Source organism: Onychomys torridus, chromosome 22 (genome assembly GCF_903995425.1).
Source record: "Onychomys torridus chromosome 22, mOncTor1.1, whole genome shotgun sequence".
Taxonomy (NCBI): domain Eukaryota; kingdom Metazoa; phylum Chordata; class Mammalia; order Rodentia; family Cricetidae; genus Onychomys; species Onychomys torridus.
This window is the reverse complement of record NC_050464.1, coordinates 9,127,992-9,152,527: the sequence shown is the minus strand read 5'-3', so window position 1 is coordinate 9,152,527 and position 24,536 is coordinate 9,127,992. Positions and strand designations below refer to the sequence as shown.

At 54.7% G+C, this 24,536-nt stretch overlaps 2 protein-coding genes across 4 annotated transcripts in view; both read left to right on the top strand.

The window, feature by feature from the left end:
* Foxk1 (forkhead box K1) overlaps nucleotides 1-5,756 on the top strand; it is a 41,996-nt gene extending 36,240 nt beyond the window's left edge. Inside the window, exons 7-8 of the mRNA XM_036172332.1 lie at nucleotides 512-736; nucleotides 1,500-5,756. Of these exons, the coding sequence (XP_036028225.1) occupies nucleotides 512-736; nucleotides 1,500-1,780 (506 nt within the window). The 3' untranslated portion in view covers nucleotides 1,781-5,756. The remainder of the gene's footprint in view (nucleotides 1-511; nucleotides 737-1,499) is intronic.
* A 4,381-nt stretch (nucleotides 5,757-10,137) lies between these two features.
* Nucleotides 10,138-23,996, top strand: Ap5z1 (adaptor related protein complex 5 subunit zeta 1). 3 transcript variants are annotated; one of them, XM_036172452.1, is made up of 17 exons: nucleotides 10,138-10,333; nucleotides 13,083-13,217; nucleotides 13,328-13,514; nucleotides 13,911-14,055; nucleotides 14,275-14,384; nucleotides 15,115-15,283; nucleotides 16,051-16,191; nucleotides 16,755-16,792; nucleotides 16,863-17,025; nucleotides 18,039-18,220; nucleotides 19,769-19,911; nucleotides 20,261-20,401; nucleotides 20,792-20,903; nucleotides 21,636-21,733; nucleotides 22,892-23,024; nucleotides 23,098-23,312; nucleotides 23,402-23,996. In XM_036172452.1, exons 1-17 carry the CDS (start codon nucleotides 10,293-10,295, stop codon nucleotides 23,670-23,672), a joined length of 2,424 nt encoding a protein of 807 aa, XP_036028345.1. In that variant the 5' UTR covers nucleotides 10,138-10,292; the 3' UTR covers nucleotides 23,673-23,996. The 3 variants fall into 3 exon arrangements, with proteins under 3 accessions (XP_036028345.1, XP_036028346.1, XP_036028347.1); XM_036172453.1 differs by having other exon boundaries at nucleotides 10,283-10,333; nucleotides 13,093-13,217; XM_036172454.1 differs by lacking the exon at nucleotides 10,138-10,333 and adding an exon at nucleotides 10,797-10,845.
* The last annotated feature ends 540 nt before the right edge of the window (nucleotides 23,997-24,536 follow it).

Sequence of the window (24,536 nt, the reverse complement as noted above, 5' to 3'; positions counted from 1 at the left end):
CTTTTCTTTCTTTCTTTTTTTTTTTTTTTTTTTTAAGCTGAGAACCAAACCAGGGCCTTGCGCTTGCTAGGCAAGCACTCTACCACTGAGCTAAATCCCCAACCTAAGTAATAATAATTCTCATCATAGAAATGACATCTTGGTGAAAGAGATGGTCACAGCCCTAAAAGCAAGCTGTCTCGTTCCAAACGATATATTTTACCCCCCAGATTAAATTTGGATTGGTTACAGGTGAAGGTTTTCATAGTTTATTTTTATTTTGTTTTTGGTGTTTGAAACAGTCCTGTGAAGCCCAATACTGACCTTGAAGTCTATGTAACCAAGGATGACTTTGAACTCTTGATTCTCCTACCTCCACACCCAGCATGTTCTAAAGCCCTGTTAGTTTAAATATATGTCCAAAAATTTTCTTGGAAAGCCCCCTCTCCCAGTAGCCAACCTTATGCTGAGACCTTGGTGGGACTTGGTGGCCGGAGCCATGTGTGGTTCTGACTGGCTGCCCGCCCCACAGGTTTGGAAGAGAAACCCACCATAGCATTTGCCACAATCCCTGCAGCCAGCCGAGTTATCCAGACGGTCGCCAGCCAGATGGCCCCAGGAGTCCCTGGGCACACAGTCACCATCCTACAGCCAGCTACACCAGTGACTCTCGGGCAGCACCATCTTCCGGTCCGGGCTGTCACTCAGAACGGAAAGCATGCTGTGCCCACGAATAGCCTAACTGGCAACGCTTATGGTGAGGCCCCAGCCTGCCCTCGGCCTGGACCCTAGACGCCAGGGGCCTGCCCGCATGCAGTGCAGCTCAGGAACGCGCTTGCTTTTCCCATCCACTGGGCTCAGTGGCCTGAGCATCTCTCAGGGAGCCCAGATGTCACCTAGGGTGACAGGGGTCAGAGGAGGAAGTCAGGGGGCCTGCAGGGGTTGGGGTGCTAGTGGCCAGGCCCCTGTGTGCCAGAGTACAGTAGTTATTTTTCTTGTGCTGTGCAAAAACACCTGGTACCACAGGTAGCTTAGGGCAGGAAGGTTTCTTTTGGCTTACTTTGGAGGTACAGCCATCGTGGTTGGGAAGGAAGACACCGTCAGGCAGCAGCCGAGGGAGAGGAAGCTGCTCCTCAGCTCGCTTTCCACTTCATTTTTAGTCTTGAGGCCCGGAGTGGGATGGTGTCACCACATGCAGGACGGGTCTCCCCTCTTCATGACCCCAGTCCAAAAACTTCCTCACAGACATGCCCTGAGGTTTGTTTCCATGGCACTTGTAGATCCCACTGAGGTGATCATCAAGATTAGGTAACACAGAGGGGCTGGAGGGGGAGGGATGTCCTCAGGGTAACAGAAGCAGCAGGTGAGCAGGGCCTTGAAGTCAGGTGTTGGGTGTCTGACCTAGACTTACCATGGGTAGGGAAGAGATACCTGTGTGAGGAGTAGGCACTGTGGCTCTGCCTTTACTGCTCAGATCAATTAGTGGTGATCCGTAAGTAACCTCTTCTTCCTGCTACCAGCCCTCACCAGCCCCCTGCAGCTCCTGGCAGCCCAGGCGAGTTCATCCACACCAGTGGTCATCACCCAGGTGTGTGAGGTAGGGCCTGAGGAACCGACAGCAGCCGTCTCGGGGGCCACCAATGCCACACAGACCCCATCAACCTCCACTACCACATCTGCCTCTTCCAGTGGGGAGCCCGAGGTCAAGAGGTCCCGGGTAGAGGAGCCCACTGGGACAGCCACCACACAGCCCACGGCAATGGCAGCCACTGGCCCACAGGGACCAGGCACCGGCGAGTGACGTCACCTGCAGGAAGGTGGAGTGGGACCCGAGCCACAGGTGCCCAGGTGGCCGGCTGCTGCACTCGAGGACGGAGTAGAGAGGTTGACAGCCGCCTGCAGCACATGTGCCACGAGGGTGGCCGCCACGCACGGACAGTTTCCTTTTATCTCTCCTGTCCTCCCATGGTTTGAAACAAAACACATAAACACGTTCAGACGACTTGATTGTATGAATCTGGGGGTTCTGTGTGTTTATTTACCCCTCCCTCATGCCGTCACCTCTCCACAGTTCCTGTGGGAGAAGGTCTAGCCCAGCTCCTCAGGAACAGATCCCAGCCAGCACCCTCAAGAAGAGTGAGCCCCAGGACTGGACAGAAGTGCCACAGCGCAAACCCAGGCTGCTCGCTGGGAGCCATCCACAGACTTCCTGTTTGTAACTGAGTGGGAATAGACCAGAGACCAGAGAATGGCAGGAATGTTCCAGCAGCCTCAGGCTGGGATGCAGTCTTCTCCCCAAAAGTGACAGTTTGTGGCATTAATTGGGGTCAGGTTACCTTGGCTTTGGACCCTAAAATATTTTCTTACAGCTAAACCTGGAATTTGGGCTCATCTCAAAACCTGAGACACACAGAAGGGTTCACGTGTCTTTGGGGTTCCCTTTGGTAGCCAGCTGAGCAGTTGCAGACCCAAGCACTCACTCACACCAGCCCCTGGTGAACATACCGCTCTCCCCGATAACTTCAAGAAGGATCAGCGGCTCCAGCATTGATGTTGCAAAGTGCTTTGGCTGGAAAACCAGGCCAGGGCCAGTGGCCGTGGCATCCATTCCCACAGCACTGGCTGAACCCAGAGCGGCAAGCTACAGCGGACATCCAGGGAAACCTGGGCAGCTTCAGGGGATGTCAGCCAGCCCCTTGCTCAGCAGGGAGGATATTGGTATGGGCCCGTGGAAGCTAGCAGGGGATGTGTCCTGTATTCCTGGCAGCTGGAGGATCTGTGCAACCATCTGCTCACATTGCCTTCCCCTCACACATTCCAGTTTCCTGAGCACCCCAAGACGTGTCCAGTTTGCAAATGGAAACCCTCTCTTCTACCTGAAGCTGGGGGTCCCTGGCTGTTATCCACCGGAAAGGAAACTACCTCTCCGGGCAGCAGTTGGTGCCAAGTTTGATTACAGTGTGGCAAGAACCAAAGTATGGAGGTCAGCCGAGGACTTGGCTCCCCAGAGGTCCCTTGGCATGCCCAGACAAGCTACCAGCAGCACTTTGAACATGCACCGGGTCACGGGAGTAGGAGCCACTGAATGTTTGCCTCCATTTGGGAATGGGAGATGATTCTGCAGACAGTAACAGCAGCTGCATGACGCAGACGTGAAGGCCTCCCGGAGCTCAGTGCTGGTCCTCCTGGACGGAGGCCCTAAGCAACAGCCACAGCTTGGACACAGCCCAGACCTATCCCTGGCATCAGACCTCCCAGCAGCCTTCCTCCTCTGCCTGGGCCCAGTCAGAGGAGCAGAGAGAGCCCCGTGAGCAAGGAGCAGGCAATCCCAGGAAAGGAAGGGATGCCAGCCAGTGACCTGGAGGCTGTGGAAAGCAGATGACCAGGTGGGATGAGTCCAAGCTCCACCCTAGGGCTGCCACCACTGAAGCCACCAGTCCCCCCACACATCAGGGACCAGTGCGGGGTGCCTGCCCAGCCCTACTGAGCTATCCTCCAAGCTCTCCAGCCAGTCGTTTCTGTAGTACTAAACTTCAAGCAGGAAGTAAGCTGTGTTTCGAAGGCCTCCCGTCTGTTGCCTGGGAGGTTTCAGGAAGCTGGGGCTGGGGTGGTAGTGGCTGGGGGAGGAGGATTTTCCAGGTGGAGCTGCTCCTTGGAATAGGCAAAGGGCCCTCTCCCACATCTCTCTGTGCCCAGCATGAACTTGTTCTCTGCGTGCCTGGTGTGAGCATGAGGTTAGGGAAGCAGGAATGGGCTGAGGCCACACGGGACATTATTGCCATCCATTGACTTTCCCTTCATTAGCCATTTATTCTAGGCTCTTCATGGCCACTCTGCAAGGCAGGTTATTTGTGGATTGTCATGGTAGGCACTGGGTGCAGCCCCTGCATGGAACCATGGGTCACGCATCTGTCGTCAGGCCTCAGTATGGCTCTCCTGGCTCCTGAGACATCATGGTGTGCATCTTCTGTGGCAGATCCTCTCACCATTACCACAGGTGTGGAAGGTTATACAAGAAGAGAGTGCCATGCACACTGTCCTAGTGTCTATATGACCTTAAGGCTGGTTGGGCAGCCTGAGCTAGAAAGGAGGAGGCTAGCCTGGTGCCGCTGCTCTGGAAGTGGATTTGGTCATCTACCAGGCAGAACCCCAGGCTTGTGCCAGCGTTTGCCCACAGCCCACAGCCACAGACCCAGAATAGCCAGTGCTCAGGAATGCACAGCCAACTGCAACTCACTCCCATGAGCTCTGGGACACCAAGTAGAGTCCAGCTAAGCTATCTGTGGAAGCCAGAGCCTGGGCCAGGGGCCAGGAAGACCATGACCATCTACTGTGTAGACCATGGCTGGCAACCCTGGAGGACCTCACCAAGCCCTGTGGTTGGGGAACAGTTCAGGGACAGATATGAAGCTTGGGGACCTATTCCTCAGGGTACACAGGGGCTCCCATCTCTGGCACAGCTTTATCTGAGCTTGCCTTGTTTTGGTAAGTTCCCTGGCAGATCAGGTGCCTGGCTGTCTGCACCCCCACTGTCTTCTGTGTCGTGTCTAGGACTCGCCAGACTCACAGATGCTGCAAGCATAGGAAGTCACCATGGTGACTGGAAGTGAAGAGACCCTGCCTGAGAGCTTGCCTGCCTACCTCTCTCTCTGTTCCTTCTCCCTTGCCCATCTCCTTCTTCATCCTCCTCCTCCTCCTTCCCTTCCTCCTCCCCTTTACCTCCCCCATTCTATTCCTCTTTCGTTCCCTCATTCTTGCCTCCTCTGTCTTACCCACCTCAGCTTTCGGCCTGGTACCCAGGGCATGATAAACATGTCTGTCATCAGCATCTGGAGGCTTTGCCTTTGTGCAAGGTGGGCTGACTCGCTAGCCATGAGGAAGCCCCACAGACCCTTCCCCTGCTTTCTACATCCTCATAATCTAGAGATCTACCACCTCCCCCTCCTGCCCCTCGCCAGGGTGCCACCCGGCCTACCACAGTAATCTGGATACAGTCCAGGTGACGGGGTCAGTCTCTTCCTTTAGAGAGACAAGAGCAGTGGGAAAAAGGGTCCAGTGCATCGGGAGACTTTTCCCATAGAGAAGAAGTGGTGGTGGAATGGAATGCTCTTGCATTTCCGCAAAAACCTCAAATTCCACATCATACCAATGTGACGGCGCCCACTCTGGGGTGGGTGCCCCCACCTTGCTGACCAAGCCCTTCCCTCCCGTCTGAATAGCTCAGTGCTTCTAGTGTAAGTCGGAAGGTGAGTGAGTCTCTATTCTGGTGAAAGCCCCCTTGTGTGGGGAGCATCACATCCCAGTCACTAGTGGTAAAGTCACCACAAGTGACAACAGGGTAGCCCCTTGTTTCGGCTCAGAGTGACAGAGCGCTTGGCTATAGCGCCTCACCTCAGAATACCTCTGCTTAGAAGCAATGTTACAAAGGCTAAGTCGAGTTGCTCCAAAGCTGCTGACTCCAGCTTCCTCAGAGCAGGACCTCTGACATGCACTTTGGCTTGCAGGAGGCAGGTGAGGGCTGGGGACAGACAGTAGCCAAGGCCGCCTCGATTCTACCTGCCACTTCAGCCCTGTCCTCAACTGAATGTCCCCTTTCATCTCGTGAGTCCCCTGCCCCAGGCCTTGAATTCAGGGTGGTTCCTTCTGGGTTTTTGTTTTGTTTTGTTTCTTGTGGTGCTGGAGACTAAACTCCTTGCACGGGCTAGGTAAGCCCCTAGGCAAGGGTTCCACTGAGCCACACTCCCAGCCCTTTGGATTTTTTAAACTTGAGACAGGGTCTCACGAAGCTTCCTAAGCTGGGCTTGAACTTGCAATCCTCCTGTCTCAGCTTCCTGAAATGCTGGGCCTATGTGCCACTATGGCCCAGTGCTCCTTGTCTTTTTGGTTTCTTCCTTCCTTCCTTCCTTCCTTCCTTCCTTCCTTCCTTCCTTCCTTCCTTCCTCCCTCCCTCCCTCCCTTCCTCCCTCCCTCCCTCCCTTCCTCCCTTCCTTTTTTTCTGTACCAAAAGCTGCTACATTGGTAACACAGAGCAAGGTGTGGCCTAGATGCCCCGCAGACTAGCACTTGGCACCCACTTCCCACAGCCTGTGGTTTGAACGGTTTGGGAATGTCATTCTGGGGTCACTGCTTCCCTCCCTCTGCCCTCCCCATCACTAACCCCTGAAGTTACACCCGCTTGGCAAGTAGCGTTCTGTGACCCAGCCTCAGGCCCATTTCACTGATTTTGTTTAGGGAAAATAGTTTTCTACTTGTGTTTAGAAAATACAAAAGCTGCTTGAGTGGCCCTAGCTGCTGGTCCTGCCTGCTCCCCTGCTCTTCTTTGCCACTGCTCTGAGCTTCTCTCTGGCAGGCTTCGGCTCCGCTGCTGCAGGGAACATTCTAGAACTACCCTCCAGGCAGCTGGGCAAACCACCCTGGCAGGGCTGTCCCAGATGAGGCCAGCCACATACCTTATCCAGAGGTACCACCTGGGTGTGAGGCAGGACGAGGGTCCCCCGAAGCTCCTGGTGAGAGGAAGTGGCCAATCAGAGGGCAGCATGGCAGGGGCTAGCGGGAGGTGAGCCGGCAGGACTGGAAGCTGAGGGCTGCCCTCTAGTCTGTCTTAGCCCTCAAAGCTGGTGCAGGCAGGGGTAAAGAGAGCAGATCTCTTAATCATGGGTATCTCTCTCCAAGAGGAAACTTCACGAGGGCTTCACTTACCATGAAAAGCGGTGTGTGAGTTTCTATACTTGGGCTCAACCAGGACTCGCTCCCCACAGCCCTCATCTGCCCCTCAACCCCCCCCCCACACACACACACACACACTTCGTGAGAGAGCTTGCTGCCTTCTTCTGGAATTGTTGCCCCTTTGACTGCTCACAAGGTGAACCGTGTTGAGGAACCCGGGCCTGGGAGCCAAGGAGAAGCTTGGGGGTGGTCAGTGGCCAGGCTTGGTCCACGTCCCCTGCATCTGAAGCACTTGTCCCCCATCAGAGCAACCTCAGCACTGTCCCCTGAGTCCCTGGGACTGCTGACCCTGCTAGAGTGAGCCCCTCGATCCACTAAGTATTCATGCTCTCTGTCCTGTATGTATCCACATGACAGCATGGCTTCTTGAGTCTGAATTGGCTGAAACTTTAATTTTTAACTGGTAAAATTGAGAATTAAAAAAAAAAAATCTAACATTTCATTTTTGCCCCTCTCCCATCTTTACTTCTTAACATCCTGCGGGGGTTGGGGGCATCTGGGATCCCTGATAATACCTTAGCTTGATTCCTGGGCTGGGAAAAGGTGGTGGGGGCAGGAAGGAGAGCCCAAACTGTCTTCCAGGTCTCTCCTTGAATTCTGCTGTGTCCTTGGCGGGGGCAGCAGCTGTGCACGTGTGAGGGAAGGGCTAAAGCCAGTAGTGAGGTCGTTCTCTTTCTTAACTGAATGATAATTCTGTAAAAGTAATTGGGGGGAGGGTGTTCAGGGAGTATGTGTGTGTATGTGTGCGCGCGTGCATGTGTGATTTTGTTTTTGTTTTTTACAGTGGCTGTCTAAAGTATTTTCATGATATGTTTAACACGTAGTGCTTTAAAAGCAGTGGTATCCTATGCGCTGGGAATCCTGGTCCCAGAGATGTGCCCCACCTTGGTGGGTGAAGGTCCCACCCAGGAGGCAGGGGTAAGGGCTGGGATCAGAAAGTCCTGTGGACCCACATCCCAAACAGCACCACCTGGGCGTTCATTTCAAACGGGATACAGTATTTTTTTATAACAGAACCATCCTTTTTTTTAAAAAAGTTTGACACCTGAATGTGATTTCTAACTATTAGACGTTAATGTTTTAAAGCTATAACAAAGTGGAAAATTTCTACTTCTTTTTCATCCATTTGAACTGTTGTTCTTTTATCTATCAGTTGTTGTATGTGGGTGGGGAAGCTCTGTTTTCTCCTCTTAGCATTGTTTCTATAACCAGAAATAAAAATTATATATTAAAGAGATGTACCCAAGGGTGTGAGTGGTCCCTGTGAGTGGCTGACTATGGAGGGCAGACAAATTAACAGATGGCCTGGTCCCTGCTCCTGGGAGTGAGACTTGACCCCCAGGTGCTTCAGAGGAGGCAGGGAGATGACGGGAACTCTGCTTCCTTCAGGGTTTCCTGGGTGTCCAGTCCAGGAAGGGATGGGACCAGGGAGAGTCCTACAGGTGTCTGTCATCTGAGGACGTGGGTCCCCTGTGAGTCATCTGAGCTCCAAGGATATGGAGATGGTTCACAGATGGCAAGGGAGGAGCTAGCCCGTGTCTCCCTGACTCGTGACATGGGTCCAAAGCTGGGTCAGGGTATGTCTCCAGGTGTCTGTGTCTTGTTACTTGTCTGTTGCTGTGAGGAGACACCATGACACAGGCGACTTACAAACACAAAGAAGGCGTTTAGTTTGAGGTCACAGTTAAGGGGGTTAGAGTCTGACCATCATGGCAGGGAACACAGCAGCCAACAAGCAGACATGGTGTGGGAGCAGTAGCCAAGAGCTAACTGGGAAATGGTATGGGCTCTTAAAACCTAAAAGCCTGACCCAGTGACACGCCTCCTTCCAACAAGGCCACGCCTCCTAATCCTTCCCAAACAGTTACCCCAAAGGGGACAAAGCCACGGGGAGTCCTCATTCAAACCACCACACCATGGCTGTCTCAGTGGTCCTGGCAGACACCTGACATTCAGCCTGGTGAGAAACTCTCCATTTCTCTCCTTTTCTGTGTACATGTTCCTGGGTGTGACTACATGTGTGTGTATTTGTATGGAGGCAGAGGACAACCTCGGGTGTTCCTCAGGTGGTGTATGTGTGTTCACATGTGGAGGCACAGGCATGCACTGGCCACAGGAGACATAGGCATGTCAGAGGACAACCTTCAGGTACCTGCCCTCACCTTTCCACCTTGTTCCAGACAGAACCTCTTAGCCATTGCATGAGCCAGGCTAGCAAGCCCTCTAGTTTCAGGAGACCCCTGCCTCCTCCCACCCGCTGTAGCTGTGCTGGGATTACAAATGCTTACACTATTGTGCATAGCTTTAACGTGGACTCTGGAGACCCAAACGCTGAATATCATTCTGGTGTGGCAGTCATTTCCATGCCCTAAGTCATCTTCCCCGCCCCACCTTGTCCTTTGAGACAGGGGCTTTAACTGTCTCAAAAACCCAGGGGTCCACCTGTGTCCACTTCCCCCGGTGCTGGATTACAAGTGTGTGCTTTATTTTCACATGGGTCTCATGCTCACAAGGAAAGCGCTTATCAACTCTGCTTCTGCCCGTTTATCTGACACCTTGCTGATTCTAGGTCATAGGCACTAGGCATCGACAAGAGCCAGACAGACATGGGTCCAAGTTCCCACCATGACAGCCCCTCAGTCTACCGTCAGCTTCCTTTCTCTGAACACAAGTGAGTGAGTGGTGTGGGGGCTTCCTCATCTCAGAACTCCAGGCTAGCAAGACACTGGGTGTTTTTGTAGCAGAGTGCCTCTGACAGAATGTATAAAAATGTGTCACACAGGTAACTGTGTGTGTGTGGGGGGGGGGGTGCCTGGATATTGTTATGTGGTGCTGGGAGCTCAAGCTCTGGTCCTCATGCTTGCATACTTTACTGATGGAGCCATTTCTCCAGCATACATACACACACACACCTATTTTCCACTAATAAGATCTTCAAATAATCTGCCACAGATTTTTAAGAAACAGATCAGATATTATGCATGGTAATATTGTTTACGGGTGTGCATGTATGTGTCGAGAAAGGGGAAATGATCGACCCTTGGCACACTGGGCTAGACAAGTACTCTACCACCAGGTCACGCCCCTAGCCCCTCACTGGGGGATTCTAGACGGGCACTCTACTGCTAAACTAGGTGCCTAGTCTTCTCTCCAGGCCCAGAACCTACCACTAGCAGTTCCGGGATCAAAGGGAGCTGTTCCGGGGCCAGGAAGTCTGGGTTCCAAGAACTACGGTTCCAGGGTTCCTTTGCTGACGGCTGGCATGGACAGATTCCCGGGAGCTGGCCCAGAACCGGCTTCCTCACTGCAACTGATTGGCCCATGGCCTCCGCCCCGCCCACCTGACGCAATACCGGAAGTCTGTCTTTCGCTAGCAAGGTCCTCCCACGTGATGTGGCACCGGAAGCCGGCCGCTGGTGCTCCAAGTTCTCCCACGTGACGCAGCCGGGGCGTGGGAGGGATGTGCTGGGGCGGGAGGGAGGAGTGAGAGCGAGACAGACGCCGTTCGGTCACATGACACGTCATGTGACACGACGCGGAAGTCCGCGACACGCTTCGGGCACCGGCGGCTTCTGAGCTGCATCAGGATGTTCTCGGCGGGCGCGGAGAGTCTGCTGCACCAGGCCAGGTCTGCAGATCTGGGGCCGGGGCCACGGGGCGAGACGAAGCTAAGGCGGGGCGGGGAGGCGGTGGTCCCGCTGCGCGGCTCGGGTTTAGTGCCGGGTCCCCGGCTCGGGACCACCCAACTAAGAAGTCCTCCCCGTCGTGTCTGGTGCCAGGCTACGCTAGTCCTGCACTGAGCGCCTAGGTTGCGCCCTCCTTCCCTACTAGCCGGTCCAAGACTTGATGGCATTTGATCAAACGAAGGGAGTGGCTGCCAGAAGCCCAGATCTGATGCATTTGGTAAACTTCAAAAGCAAAGGGACAAATCTGGACTCTGAGCTTGGGCCACTTGTGAGAGATTAGAATGTAGTGGATAAGGTCTCTGGAATCTGGGGGAACAAGAGCCTGAAAGAGCGTTAAAGTCTGGAGTCTGCGAACAAGACAGAACTCAATGGGTAAAGGCCCTTGCAGCCAAGTCTGACAGCCTCGGTTCGAACCCTGGGACACACGTGGAGGAAGGAGAAAATCAACGCTCAGGTTGTCTTCTGATCTCCACTGGAGGGCCCCCACATGCACATAAAGAAATACGTGTAACAAATTAAAAACAAAAACTCCCAAGATAATTATCGAAGATCTGTTAGAAAGCGTTTGGTGACCAAGCCACACAGTCTGCCCACGGGCCCACCACCCTCCTAGCAGAGGGGATGGTTTTCATTTTAAGCAGTGTGTTTGATGGAGACTTTAGTATTGGTCAGCACGTCCCCTCATGCCAGCGTGAAAATAACGTCTCCCACTCAGATTCTGCTCACGGTCATGGGGCAGGTGGATGGAACTCATTGAAATGATTTTTGTCCTGGGAGGGGTTCCAGGACAGTGGGGAGTTGTGGGAAAATTGGGTCGGCATTTTAAAGCTGTACCCACACTGAAGCTGTAACCACACGATGCAGAGTCTCTCCAGTTTGGTCATTTCATCCTCTGACTCATAGTGTATGTGGTTTATCACTGTGCCCCGGTTTGGCGTATCTCCCTTTCCTCACCCAGCCTCTTCTGTGGTACCTTATATGACTCTGGGTGGAAGATGTAGAAAACAAAGTAGGCTAGGCTGGTGGCGATGTCGTTGGAGATCGTCCTGCAGCCTTCAAAGAGACTAGGACATGCAGTAGCTGCAGAGAGGCGGGCGGCTACCTGTCTTTTTTTTTTTTTTTTTTTTTTTGAGCAGGGAATAATTGAGACAGAGCCTCACTGTGTGGCCCCAGGAACTTGATTTGTAGACCAAGCTGGCCGATGCTCAGTTTAGTCTTAGTTTAGTTCCAGTTAAGCCAGCAACATATTATATCAGGCTCATCTTACCCCCTGCTGTAATCTTTGCTCTTCAATGTAGCTTTTAGATTCCCTTTTCAGAAGCCAGAGGCTCACTGAAGCATGTCTGACAGGCAGCTGGAGCTCAGAGGTAATGGAGCTCAGAGGTAGAGCGAATGCTTCCTTATCATGTGCAAGGCCCTGACTTCAAACTCCATCACTGCCAATCAACGGGGTTGGGGAGGAGCTGGGAGAAGCGGAGCATGGTCGTGCACACCCGTACATCTTGGGAAGATGAGGAAGGAGGATGAAGAGTCTGAGTCTGGGCTATATGGCAAGACTCTGGGAGGGAGGAAACTTAGACTAAATAGTTTTGACTTTTGAAAGGCCCATAAAACCTTTTACTGAGTGTGTTGGCTCACTCTTGTAATGTCAGTGCTTGGAAGTGGAGGCAGGAGGATTGCTGCAAGCTCCAGGCTAGCCTGGGCTACAAAGTGAGGCCTTATCTCAAAACAAAGTTTAAAAAAAAAAAAAAAAAGAAACCCTTAAAATAGTGTTTTCTTTTTACCATTGGAACAACAGAACAAGGATGATGCATCACCTTTATTAAAGGGTGTCACTAGGAAACTGGGGGTGCCGCATCTCAGTTCCAGGGGAGGACCCTGTCTACACTCCAGTTCCTATAGTCCTCCCTCCCAAGCACTGTGAGCCTGGACAGCTCTTCTCTACTTCCTCTGTGCTCGTTAGGGATAGTCCCCCAGTGGGGGTGTCCTTGTGGCTTAGGGCGGCACTGTGATCTGTGGTGGTAATTTGTTTGTGTGGTTTGTTTGTTTGTTTGTTTTTTTAAGATTTATTTATTTATTATACATACAGTGTTCTGTCTGCCTGCATGTGTCCCCACAGGCCAGAAGAGAGCGCCAGATCTCACTACAGATGGTTGTGAGCCACCCATGTGGTTGCTGGGAATTGAACTCAGGACCTCTGGAAGAACAGCCAGTGCTCTTAACCTCTGAGCCATCTCGCTTTAACAAATAAAGCTTGCCTGAAGATCACTAGATCACCATAGAGGCCAGGCAGTGGTGTCACACACCTTTAATCCTAGCACCTGAGAGGAGGAAGCAAGACGATCAGGAGTTCAAGGCCACCCTGGGCTACAGAGATTGAACCAGTCTAAAAGAGGAACAGAGCCAAGTGGTGGTGGTGCACGCCTTTGATCCCAGCACTTGGGATCTCACATCTTTGATCCCTGCACTAGGGAGGTGGAACCAGGAAGTGAAATGGCTGGGCGGAGAGAGGAATGTAAGGTGGGAGGAGACAGGAGCTTAGCTTCCTTAACTAACCTTCAGTAGAGGTCAAGTCTCTCTAGTGGCTGGCTCCTTTACTGACCTTTCAGCATTTACCCCGATATCTGGCTCCGGGTTTTTATTATTAAGACCAATTGGGATCCGTGCTCCATGGTTCCCCTTCCTCCTTAGGGAGATACAGGATGAGGAGCTGCAGCGATTCTGCACCCGGGTCACTAAGCTGCTGCAGGAGCCCCCTGGGCCAGCCACCATGGATGCCCTGCAGAGGGTCTTGCTCATTGTCTCAGCCACCAAGTACCCCCGGAGGTGAGTGGACGGCACTACTGTGGACCCCTGTGCATTCCCCAGACAGTCCCGGGATGTCAGTGTACTTGCCAGAGGCCTGACGTGTCCCCTGGTGGGGTCTTGCCCTCCAGGCTGGAGAAGATGTGTCTGGACCTGTTGCAGACCACCCTCTGTTTGCCCACAAGCCCCGAGCAGCTTCAGGGCCTCTGTGCCGCTATCTTGAGAGAGATATCACCTTTTGAGGACCTGGCCCTGTCCTTCGATCACACCCAGAACACCCGGCAGCTCAGCCTCGTGGCCTCTGTGCTCTTGGCCCAGGTAACAAAGTTGTCACCATTGGGGAATGAGGTGGTGGTGGCATCTGTTTCTGGTGGTTCTGAGATCTCAGGAATACAGCAAGCTGGTCTGTGTCCCTCATTGTACCCATGTGCTGTGAAGACCCACTCTGCCCAGGCCCATTCCCTTCGATGCTCTAATGACTGTCTCCCCATACCGCTCTGCACACACCCCCATGCACACACCCCAGGTCTCTGTTGATAGCTAGGTCAGACTTCAGGGCATGGCCCACCAGTGTGATGTTCCTGAGCATACAATTCCACACTTAAAGAGCGACTGCAGTATGCTTCCCAGATGCTTTCTGGGGATCGAACTCAGGTCCCTGTGCTGCTGAGGTGCTCACTTTACCAGTCCTCAACTACCTGTCCTGCCTTGAAGGGAGACAGAAAAGGAGAGATCAGACGTGTGAGCGAGTGCATCTTCAAGATCCTTGAGAACCGGCAGCCCGAGGGCCCCAGTGTCAGGCACCTCCTCCCTGTCCTGTCCAAGGTCATTGGCCTGGCCCCGGGCACCCTCTCGGAAGGTACTGGACACTTCTTCCCAAAAGGCCTTCTTGGCTCCTTTCCCACAGCAAGGATGAGGTGGGAGGAGGGTTACACTCTGGAAAGCCCTGCACAAGCTTCCAGATTACACCCATGGTGTGGGGTTCAGTTGAGCCCCGTTTTCTCTTGAGCAAACTCGGCACCACCTGGGAATCTGAAGGCTTAACTTTCCACCACTGCACCCCTCCCCTTCCCTACAGACCAGACCAACCTGCTCAGCAAAAGGCTAGTGGATTGGCTACGCTACGCCAGCATCCAGCAAGGGCTTCCGTGCTCGGGGGGCTTCTTCTCCACACCCAGGACCCGGCAGGTGAGTCGCATCTGCTTCAGGTTCCCAGGGGGCTGAAATCACAAAAGCTCTCACAGGCTGGGGATGAGGCTCAGTTGGTAGAGCATTTGCCCACCGTGCAGTAAGCCTTGGGTTCAAGCCCCAGAACCATGTAAAACTGAGTGTGGTGCTGCACACCTGCAGCCCCAGAACCTAGGTGGTGGAAACAAGAGAATCAGGAGTTCAAGGTCATCCTCAGCTACATAGCAAGTTTGAGGACAGAATGATGTACATGAGACCCTGTCACAAAAACAAAACAACGTGCCTGTCTCCTCTGATAGTGCTCCTCTGTTGCCCATGCATGGATACTGCACATAGCCAGTCTGACCAGACGTGTTCCCATGGCGGTCCTTCCCCTTGCTTCCAGTCAGGTTTCTCATTGCTGTCTCTGCCTCTGAGTGGAGAGTGCCCAGGATCGGGGGCGGGGGTGCACTGAGTCTGGCCAGCTCCTCTGTGTGTGGCTCCTGCTCGGTGCCTACAGAGGAGGATGTAGACACATCTGAGCTGCAGTCGTACCACGTGTCTTTAGGTCTTGGGGTAGGCCTGCTGGACTAGGAGTGTGGATGCATCCTGCAGTACAACCTTGGAGAGGGCAGGTAGTGCAGGCCCCTGGGCCGTGCTGGAGCTCCCAGCCTCACATGATTTCTGTACTCCTGAGCAGGAGTTCATGAGCCCACCAGGCTCGTCCTCAGCCCTGTCCTTCCTCCCACAGCCAGGTCCCATCACTGAGGTGGATGGAGCAGTGGCTTCTGACTTCTTCACGGTACTCTCCACGGGCCAGCACTTCACCGAGGACCAGTGGCTGAACGTGCAGGCCTTCTCTATGCTTCGGAAGTGGCTGCTACACAGTGGCCCTGAGGACCCAGGCAGTCCAGATGCAGGTGTGCCCAGGGTGGGACAGAGGGGGGTAGAGAGCATAAGTACACTGTGGCTTGGGTGCAGGTCGGGGTGGGCAGGAGGCAGCTGAGCCCTATAAGGACACCACAGGCGTCTGTAGGCCAAACAAGGAGGATGATGAGTTCGGAGCCCAGCAACGGAGGCGCTCTGAGCCCAGGAAGAGCCAAGAACACAGCACAGCACCCTTTGCAGGCATACTGATGTCTCCATAGGATGCTCCCAGAGAGCCAGATGGATCATCCAGGACAGCTACGCACAGGCCTATCTGATCTTGCCCCATCTGTAGACTTGGTTTATAGACAGTCAAACTCAGCTGTTCTTGGTGGTACATGCTTATGAGCCCAGAACTTGGAGGTGGAGGCAGGAGGATCAGGGAATTCAAGGCCAGTCTCAGCTACATAGTTTGAAGCCAGCCTGGGCTACAACCCAGGCTGTTTTGAGGCCCTGCCTCAAAAACACAAAACTAATCAAAGTGTAGGTCCCTATCCTGCCGGCACCTGGGACTCTGAAGGAGGATTCTAAGTTTGAGACCAGCCTCAGCTACATAGCAAGACCCTATTTCATACGCTAAAAAAAAAGAACAGAAAAACCAACTAGTAACTCAGACAAATTTGTGCATCTGGCACTGATGACAACAGCCTCATACCCAATGACCTAGTGACCTTGAGCACTCCAGGAAGCTGCTGGGCTGTGTGTCTCTCCAGCCCATCTGTCCACACAGGGGTGTCAGGTGTGTCCTTTCGTCCTACAGATGACAAGTCGGAGCTGGAGGGCTCCACCTTGTCTGTGCTGTCCACCACCTCCACTGCCGGCCGCCTGCTGCCCCCTCGGGAGCGGCTGAGGGAGGTGGCCTTTGAGTACTGCCAGCGCCTGTTGGAACAGAGCAACCGGAGTAAGTCCCCAGGCCACCACCACCTGGCCCCAGCCCACGTTGCCCCCCGGGGTGGGGTCAAGGCAGCCGAGATAACTGAGTATCTGCTTTAAAAGAGTTGGCAGGGGGGTGGGGGTGAGAGATGGCCCAGCAGCTAAGAGCACTCGCCGCTCTTGCAAAGGACCTGGTTTGGGTCCCACAGGGTTTCCCACGGTAACTACAGTTACAGAGGACCTGATGCCCTCTTCTGGCCTTCTCAGACACCAGGCATAAGGCACCCATACATAATATGTAGAAAAAACACCCATTCACTTGAATTGAAATTAAAAATAAAATCTTGAAAAGAAGAGCCGGGGGTCTCAGCTCACTGTGGGGTCAGGACAGTATGTCCTTGTGTCTGAGGGCAGGCCCTACCTATGTGTCTAGCTCCTCACCTCTGGCATCTAGGGTCCACCCATCTTGTACACACCTTATGGGCACCCCGTGTTGTCACGTGGCCTCTCATTGTCCTGGCCTCAGCTTCTAGGACGCAGGCTGCCTCGTTATGGGGCTGTTTGGAGACAAGTTACTTTTCTCCTTTCCAGGAGCCTTGAGGAAGGGGGACTCCGACCTGCAGAAAGCTGTAAGTGGCCTTCAGGATGGCCGGGGCAGGTGCTGCCTGGACCCCCTGACCCAGCTCAGTGTCCTTGCAGTGCCTGGTGGAAGCTGTGTTGGTGCTCGACGTGCTTTGCCGACAGGACCCCTCCTTCCTTTACCGCACCCTCTCCTGCCTGAAGGCCCTGCATAGGAGGCTGGGGGAAGACCCCGGCAGCGAGCGGGCACTGGTGCCTCTGGCTCAGTTCTTCCTGAACCATGGTGAGTCTGGATACATGGGAAGCTTCTTCTAGGCACTCAGAGCCTATCACACGTACAGTTTTGTTTTGTTTGTTTATTGGCAGTGCTGGGCATGGGACCCAGGTCCTTCACATACTAGACTACCACTGAGCCACACCCCAGCCCCTCACTGGGGGATTCTAGGCAGGGGCTCTACCACTGAGCCACACCCCAGCCTCTCACTGGGGGATTCTAGGCAGGTGCTCTACCACTGAGCCACACCCCAGCCCCTCACTGGGGGATTCTAGGCAGGGGCTCTACCGCTGAGCCACACCCCAGCCCCTCACTGGGGGATTCTAGGCAAGTGCTCTACCACTGAGCCACACCCCAGCCCCTCACTGGGGGATTCTAGGCAGGTGCTCTACCACTGAGCCACACCCCAGCCCCTCACTGGGGGATTCTAGGCAGGTGTTCTACCACTGAGCCACACCCCAGCCCCTCACTGGGGGGGTGGTTCTAGGTGAGTTTAATCCCCAGCCCTCTTTTTGATTGCTTTGTTTTGTTTTCTATTAGTTTGGTTCTTCTTTGTTTTGAAACAAGCTCTCATGTGTAGCTCTGGCTGACCTGGAGCTCATGGAGGTCCATCTGCCTCTGTCTCCCAAGTGCTGGGTTTAAAAGAGTATACCACCACACCTTAGCCTCTCTTTATTTCGGAATGGGTTCTCTCAAACTTGCCCAGGCTGGTCTTGAACTTGGGATTCTTCTGTTTTAGCTTCCTGAGTGGCTGAGATTACAGTTCCCAGGCAAGCTCAGAACTCTGCTCTGCCATGGGCCCATGAACGTCAGACATTGAGGCCTGCCCCCTTCCTGACAGTGTTCCCCGTGGGTGGTGCTCTGAGGCCTAAGGGAGGCGACAGCATCTACAGGAGGCTTTTGGTTTTCTGGAGACATGCAGCCCTGGAGGCTCGGCCACACTGTCTGAGTTCTTAACCCAGGTTACTGCAGGTGCTACTTCTGCAGAGTCTAATGCCCTGGTGGCCTCTGGTGTCTTTCAGGGGAAGCGGCCGCCATGGATGCAGAAGCCATCTACCAGCACCTGCTCAACAGGCTCCCTTCCGAGCGCTTCTACAGCCCGACCCTGGCCTTCGAGGTCATACACTTCTGCACGCACAACCTGGCTCTGTTCGACCCCCATTTCCTCAGCCTTCTCAGGTTGAGCTTCCCTGGTTTGTTCAAGGCACGTATGGGCTTCTTTGCAGGTGGGCCCAGGGCAAGGTGTTAGGGCTGGGAGTCTCCGTGTAGCATAACATACAAACAGCATCATCTCAGACAGCCACATGGGAACCAGACATGGTGCTACGTATGTATAATCCCAGCACAAGGGAGGCTGAGGCAAGGGGACCAGAAGTAGGAGTTCAAGGCCTGCTTCAGTTACATAGCAGTTCCGGGCCAGCCTGGCCTACGTGACACCCTGTCTCAAAAAGCAAACAAAGCTGGATGTGTCAGCACACACCTTTAATCCTAGCACTCAGGAGGCAGAGGCAAGAGGATCTCTAAGGAGTTCAACGTCAGCCTGGACTACATAGGGAGTTCCAGGATGGCCAGGGCCCCATAGGGACACCTTGTCTCAAAAACAAACAAACAAAAAGAAAAACCTAAGGGCTGGAGAGATGGCTCAGTGGTTAAGAGCACTGGCTGCTCTTGCAGAGGACCTGGGTTCAATTCCTAGCATATAGTGGCTCCCAACCATCTGTTTCCAATTCCAAGGGATCCAGGGCCCTCTGCTCGCCTCTTCAGGCCCTTCATGCACACAGTGCCCATACATATATGCCAGCAAACCGCTCGTACACATGAAATAGTATCTAAAGAACAAGCTAACGTCATGCACAGTCAGGAGATGGCATGGCTGACTTTGAGCTGGCCGGCTTCAGTTTTGAGATACCTCTGCTCCAGGAAGCCAAGCCTCCCGGGTGCCAAATTGCAGGTGTGTGCAATCATGCCAGGCTTGACCCATGGCACTACTCTGGCTGGTGAATTCAGTCCATTACTACGAGCCTGTGATGGATCTATGGGAGGTGTGTGTGTGTGCGCGCGCGTGTGTTTGTGCGCACATACTTCTGGAGGTCAGAGGTCAATCTCAGGTGGTATTCCTCAAACAGTGGGGCCTCTCTTTGATCTGGAACTCTCCAAGTGGACTAACCTGACTGGAGCAAGCCTCAGAAATCTGCCTGTCTCTACCTCCCCAGTGCAGGGCATGCACCAGCGCACCTGGAATTTGGGGTTCTGGGGACTAGAGCCAGGGTTCCCGTGTGCGCACAGCAAGTACCTTCCTGACTGGGTGGCCGTCTCCCTACCCCACACTCAGTCCTTTTCCTAAAGAGTCACTCAGGAACGGCTAACTTCATTGCTGGCACAAAATCGGCTGCAAAAGACAAAATAGAATAGCAGACATGGCCAGAGAGACAGCTCCAGCTAGGAACCACCTGGTGCTGACAGTTGGAAGTTCCGTCCCTGGGATCCTCGTGTTAAAACGAGAGACCCAACTCCTGCACGGTGTCCTTTGGCTTCCCACTTGTGTGCGTGCGCACACACTCACATTAACAATGGTAAATGAAATCCTTGGAACACAGCCCAAAACACGCAGCTTCATCACGGGCGGGGCCCAGTTTCCCCGTCTGAACAGTGTCTCAGTGGGGTGAGTGGGCAGTAGGAGGCCACTGGATGAGGCCCTGGCCAGCTAGCATCCTCCCGCCCTGTCTGAGCCACTGTGCACCCCCGCCCACAGTTCCTGGCTTGGCACAGTCCTCCCCTCACAGCCGAGTTTGTGGTACTGCTCCCAGCTCTGGTGGATGCTGGCACAGCCGTGGAGATGTTGCACGCACTGCTTGACCTGCCCTGCCTGACCGCCGCCCTGGACCTACAGCTCAGGTGGGCCCACTCTGCACGGGTCAGCCCCATGTGTGTGTCCCCCATCCCCCCCCCCCAACCCCAGCGCCAGTGCTGCTCTACTTAGTGCTCCCCACCCCCACCCCGGCACCAGAGCCTCTGCAGGACTCCAGACTGCAGTCCGTACATCTCGGTCCCTTCACCTTCAGCCCCAGGGCTCCTCAGCACTTCCGTGTTCAGCAAGGGGAGTCTCCCATGCTCTGCGGCCCAGATCGCCTCCCCAGTCCTGCGAGCCTGGGATGCTACAGCAGGTGCCCCCGGCATCGGGTCAAACAGGACCACGGTTGACCTGTGACAAGAGTAGCATCCCAGCTCAGCCTCTGTCCTCCAGGTCCTCACAGACCCCATCAGAAAGGCCGCTTTGGGATGTCTCCCTCAAGATTCCTAGCTGCCTGGAGGCCTTCCGGGACCCACGGCTCCAAGGACTCTTCCGCCACCTGCTCCGTACCAAGGCCAGCAGCTCCACAGAGAGGTGGGAGCCCTGGGCCAACCAGCTCACCCTCAGCCTGGGGAGGGAGCCTTGGTCCCCATCACTGCAGCCCAGGGCATGGAAGGGCTCCTGGGCCCAAAGTCTGGGCTCCATTCCTTGACCTAGTGCTCAGTTGATGCCGTGAGCAGTCCACTCTATAGATGGGAAGACTAAGGTCTGGCATGTTCTGGGGAGTAAAAGGACCAGGAGTGGGCGGCAGGCCTCTCAGGACAGCCTGTGCTGACCTGTCCCTGGCTCTGCTGTCCTGGAGCCCCGTGGAGCAAGTGAACCATGACTACCTGTGTCTGGCCACAGCATCCCTTTTCCTGTTGCTGTGGGGTCACTCAGGAAGTAACAGTGAGGGAGCACTCAGTAACCCCACTGTGTCCCCAGACTGACGCCACTTCACCAGCTGCTGAAGCCCATGGCCAGCTGTGCCCGGGTAACCCAGTGTGCAGAGGCAGTACCCATCCTGCTTCAGGCCTTCTTCTCAGCCGTGACCCAGGTGAGCCCGCTGCCTGGCTCCCCCTCCCCTGTAGACCTCATATAGCCAAGAGGAACCAGGCCAGAGTGTGGTGCTCTGGCCTGACCCCACGGGAGGTTTGTCCCGCTGCACCCTCCGTGGCTCATACTTCAGCCCTCAGGGTGGGGCGGCACGTGACCCTGGAGGCTGGCAGCACAAGCTGGGGTCAGGCCAGCATGATCCCCGTACCCTGGGCTCCCATGCCCAATGGTTCTTCTTGGCTGCATGTTCACGCCTCGGATGACTGCAAGCCCACAGAACGAACCCCTTGAGGTGGGCTACTAACAGAATGGGGCCATCTTGGCGTCACCCAGATCGACAGAACAGAACCTGGGCCTTGGGGAACAGGCTTATTTTTCTGTTCTTGTTTTTGAGACACTGTCTCTGTATAAACCCACTGGCCTGGAGGTCACCATGTGGACTAGGCTGGCCTCAAACTCTCATCCCCCTGCCCCCAAGTACTCGGGTTAAAGGTTTGTGCCACTGCACCCATCAGCAGAGCAGGGCTGGAGAAGCTGGGGCTTCCAGGTCCTCTCCTAGCCCCCACTACACACACACACCCCCATCCCTCAGGTGCTGGGGAAGGTAAGAAGTGAGTGAGAAGATTCACCCCTAAGCCGTGCTCCCACTTTGTGGCTTCACCCCGTCCCTGAGGGTAGAAGATAACAGTGCCCACTGCCCAGGACTGAACCCGTCTCTTGTTCTTGACCCCAGTTTGCCGACGGGGCCCTGATCAACCAGCTGGCGCTGCTGCTCCTGGACAGAAGCGACTCCCTCTACCAGGTCCCGCAGTATGAGGCCCGTGTGCACAGGTAGGCTCAGCCCTGGCAGGGTCACCAGGGCCTGTGGCACACAGACCGGCTCCCTCTGCCTCTCCTGTCCTGCACACAGGCTAGGGGTCTGAGCACTCTGTTCTGCTGCCGGCCCCTGCCTCCTTCATCTCATCTCCCATTCAGGACACTCTGGTGCTGCCCTCCTCCGAGACTCTCTGCCCCTTCAGGGTGGCCTCACGTCTCTATTGCAGAGGCCCCTGTCCACCAAGGTCCTTTTTCTTTAGGGCAGAGGTTCTCAACCTTCCTAATACTGCAACCCTTTAATGCAGTTCCTCATGTTGTGGTGACCTCTAACTCCAACCATAAAGTTATTTTCGTTGCTACTTCATAGATGTAATTTTGCTACTGTTATGAATCATAATGTAAATAATCTGATATGCAGGATTTCTGATATGCGACCTCAAAGTGTCATAACCCACAGGTTAAGAACCACTGCTTTAGATCATTTATTCTCAGACACATATGTACACCATCCTGAAGACTAACCCTAGGGCCACCTGAGTGCTAGATAAGTACTCTACCACTGAGCCACACCCCAGCCCCTCACTGGGGGATTCTAGGCAGGTGTTCTACCACTGAGCCACACCCCAGCCCCTCACTGGGGGATTCTAGGCAGGTGCTCTACCACTGAGCCACACTCCAGCCCCTCACTGGGGGATTCTAGGCAGGTGCTCTACCACTGAGCCACACTCCAGCCCCTCACTGGGGGATTCTAGGCAGGTGCTCTAACACTGAGCCACACCCCAGCCCCTCACTGGGGGATTCTAGGCAGGTGCTCTACCACTGAGCCACACCCCAGCCCCTCACTGGGGGATTCTAGGCAGGGGCTCTACCACTGAGCCACAGCCCAGCCCCTCACTGGGGGATTCTAGGCAGGCCATCTACTCTTCAGTTTTATAACAGGTCTCCCTCCAGTCCAGGCTATCCTAGAACTCACAGCACCCTTCCTACCTCACTCTCCCAAGTAGCCTGGATTCCAGGCAGGCACGTCCCCAGTAGAATGAAAAGCTTTCAGTAGTGGCAGTTCTTAATCTCCTGACTTCAGCTGACGGCTCCTGGCTCTCTCCTGTCAAATCAGCTGTGGTCAGATCTGCCCCGAGCACACACAGCCTCACGGGGTTCCCCCTCTCCCGGCAGGGTGCTGGGCTCCCAGCTCCTGGCACTGTGTAAGCTGAAGCCGTCGCTGGTGGTGGAGCTGTCTCGGGAACTTCTGGAGTCTGTGGGGAGCGTGAGCAGCGTCTGCAGCCGAGCCAGCTTGTTCACCTGTGTGGTAAGAGCATGCCCACCCTCCCACCGGCAGGCAGGAAGCCCCGGTGTGTGCTGAGCCTCTGTTCCGGGCTTAGGTGTGGGCCATTGGCGAGTACCTGTCAGTGACCTGTGACAAGAGGTGCACAGTGGAGCAGATCAACAGGTTCTTTGAAGCCCTGGAGGCCCTGCTGTTCGAAGTCACCCAGTCCCGTCCCTCGGCCGACCTGCCCTGCTGTCCCCCACAGGTGGTCACCGCACTCATGACCACACTGACCAAGCTGGCCTCCCGGAGCCAAGACCTGATCCCAAGGTATCCAGCTAGGGAGCACAGAGCAGGAACCCATGGAGGGCAGCTGTAGGCAACTTGGCAACCAAATAGTGAGCCCTTCTCTTCCCTAGGGTGTCACTGTTCCTGTCAAAAATTCGGACCCTGGCCCAGAACCCAGCCACCAGCTCTGTGTACAGTGAGGAGGACGCAGAAGCCATCCGTACCCGGGCCACAGAGCTACTGGCTCTCCTGAAGATGCCCAGTGTGGCCCAGTTTGTGTTCACACCCAGTGCAGGCGTGTGCCAGCCCCGCTACCACCGAGACACCAACACAGCCCTGCCTCTGGCCCTGCGCACCGTCAGCCGGCTGGTGGAGAAGGAGGCTGGCCTCTTGCCAGGTTGAAGGGACAGTCACCACCTGAACACTGGCTACAGCTTAAGAGCCTGAGCGGTCAGCCTGATGTCAGAGCTGAGCTGCGGGCTTGGGTGACTAGAGAGGGGAGGAAGTGGACATGGCCCTCAAGATGACATCACTAGCTCCTGGGGATGAGTCATCCAGCCTTGTCCCTGTGGCTGGCCACACTCAGCCTGGAGCAGCTGAGAGATGGCTGAGCACCGTTTCCTAGGCTGAGCAGAAGCGGCCCTGTCTGCTCACTGCTATTAACTCATTTCTGGAGTTGGGGGCAAGGAGCAGTACAGGAACAATAATAAACTTCATAAAATTGCTTATGCTTGGTGGTGCAGCCCTTTAACCCCAGCACTCGGGAGGCTGAGGCAGGCGGATCTGTTTTTGAGGCCAGCCCAGTCTACAGAGTGAGTTCCAGGACAGCCAGGGCTACACAGAGAAACCCTGTCTCAGAAAATAAAACAAACAAACAAACTGTAATTATGTGTAGGTGCATGCACACCCCACAGCACACACATGGAGATCAGGAGACCGCTTTGGGGAGTCCTCTTCATGTGGGTCCTGGCCGATTGTGTGGCCATTTTTACCTACTGGGCCATCTTGCCCGCCCCCAAATAAACCTTTAAAATGCTATGTACAGCTGAGATCCTCAGACTGGGAGATAACCAGGGAACCTGAGCATGGCCTGGAGCCCGGCTATTGCCCTTCCCACCCTGCCCTGTGTATAGGGAAATCCCTGGTTCTCTTGTTTGGCTCCAGTGTCCTGGATGTGACGGAAGTGACATGCTCAGGAGTTGAGGCTGTATGTAGCTCAGCCAGTGAAGTGTTATCCAGCAGGCACAAAGCCCAGCGGAACCCAGG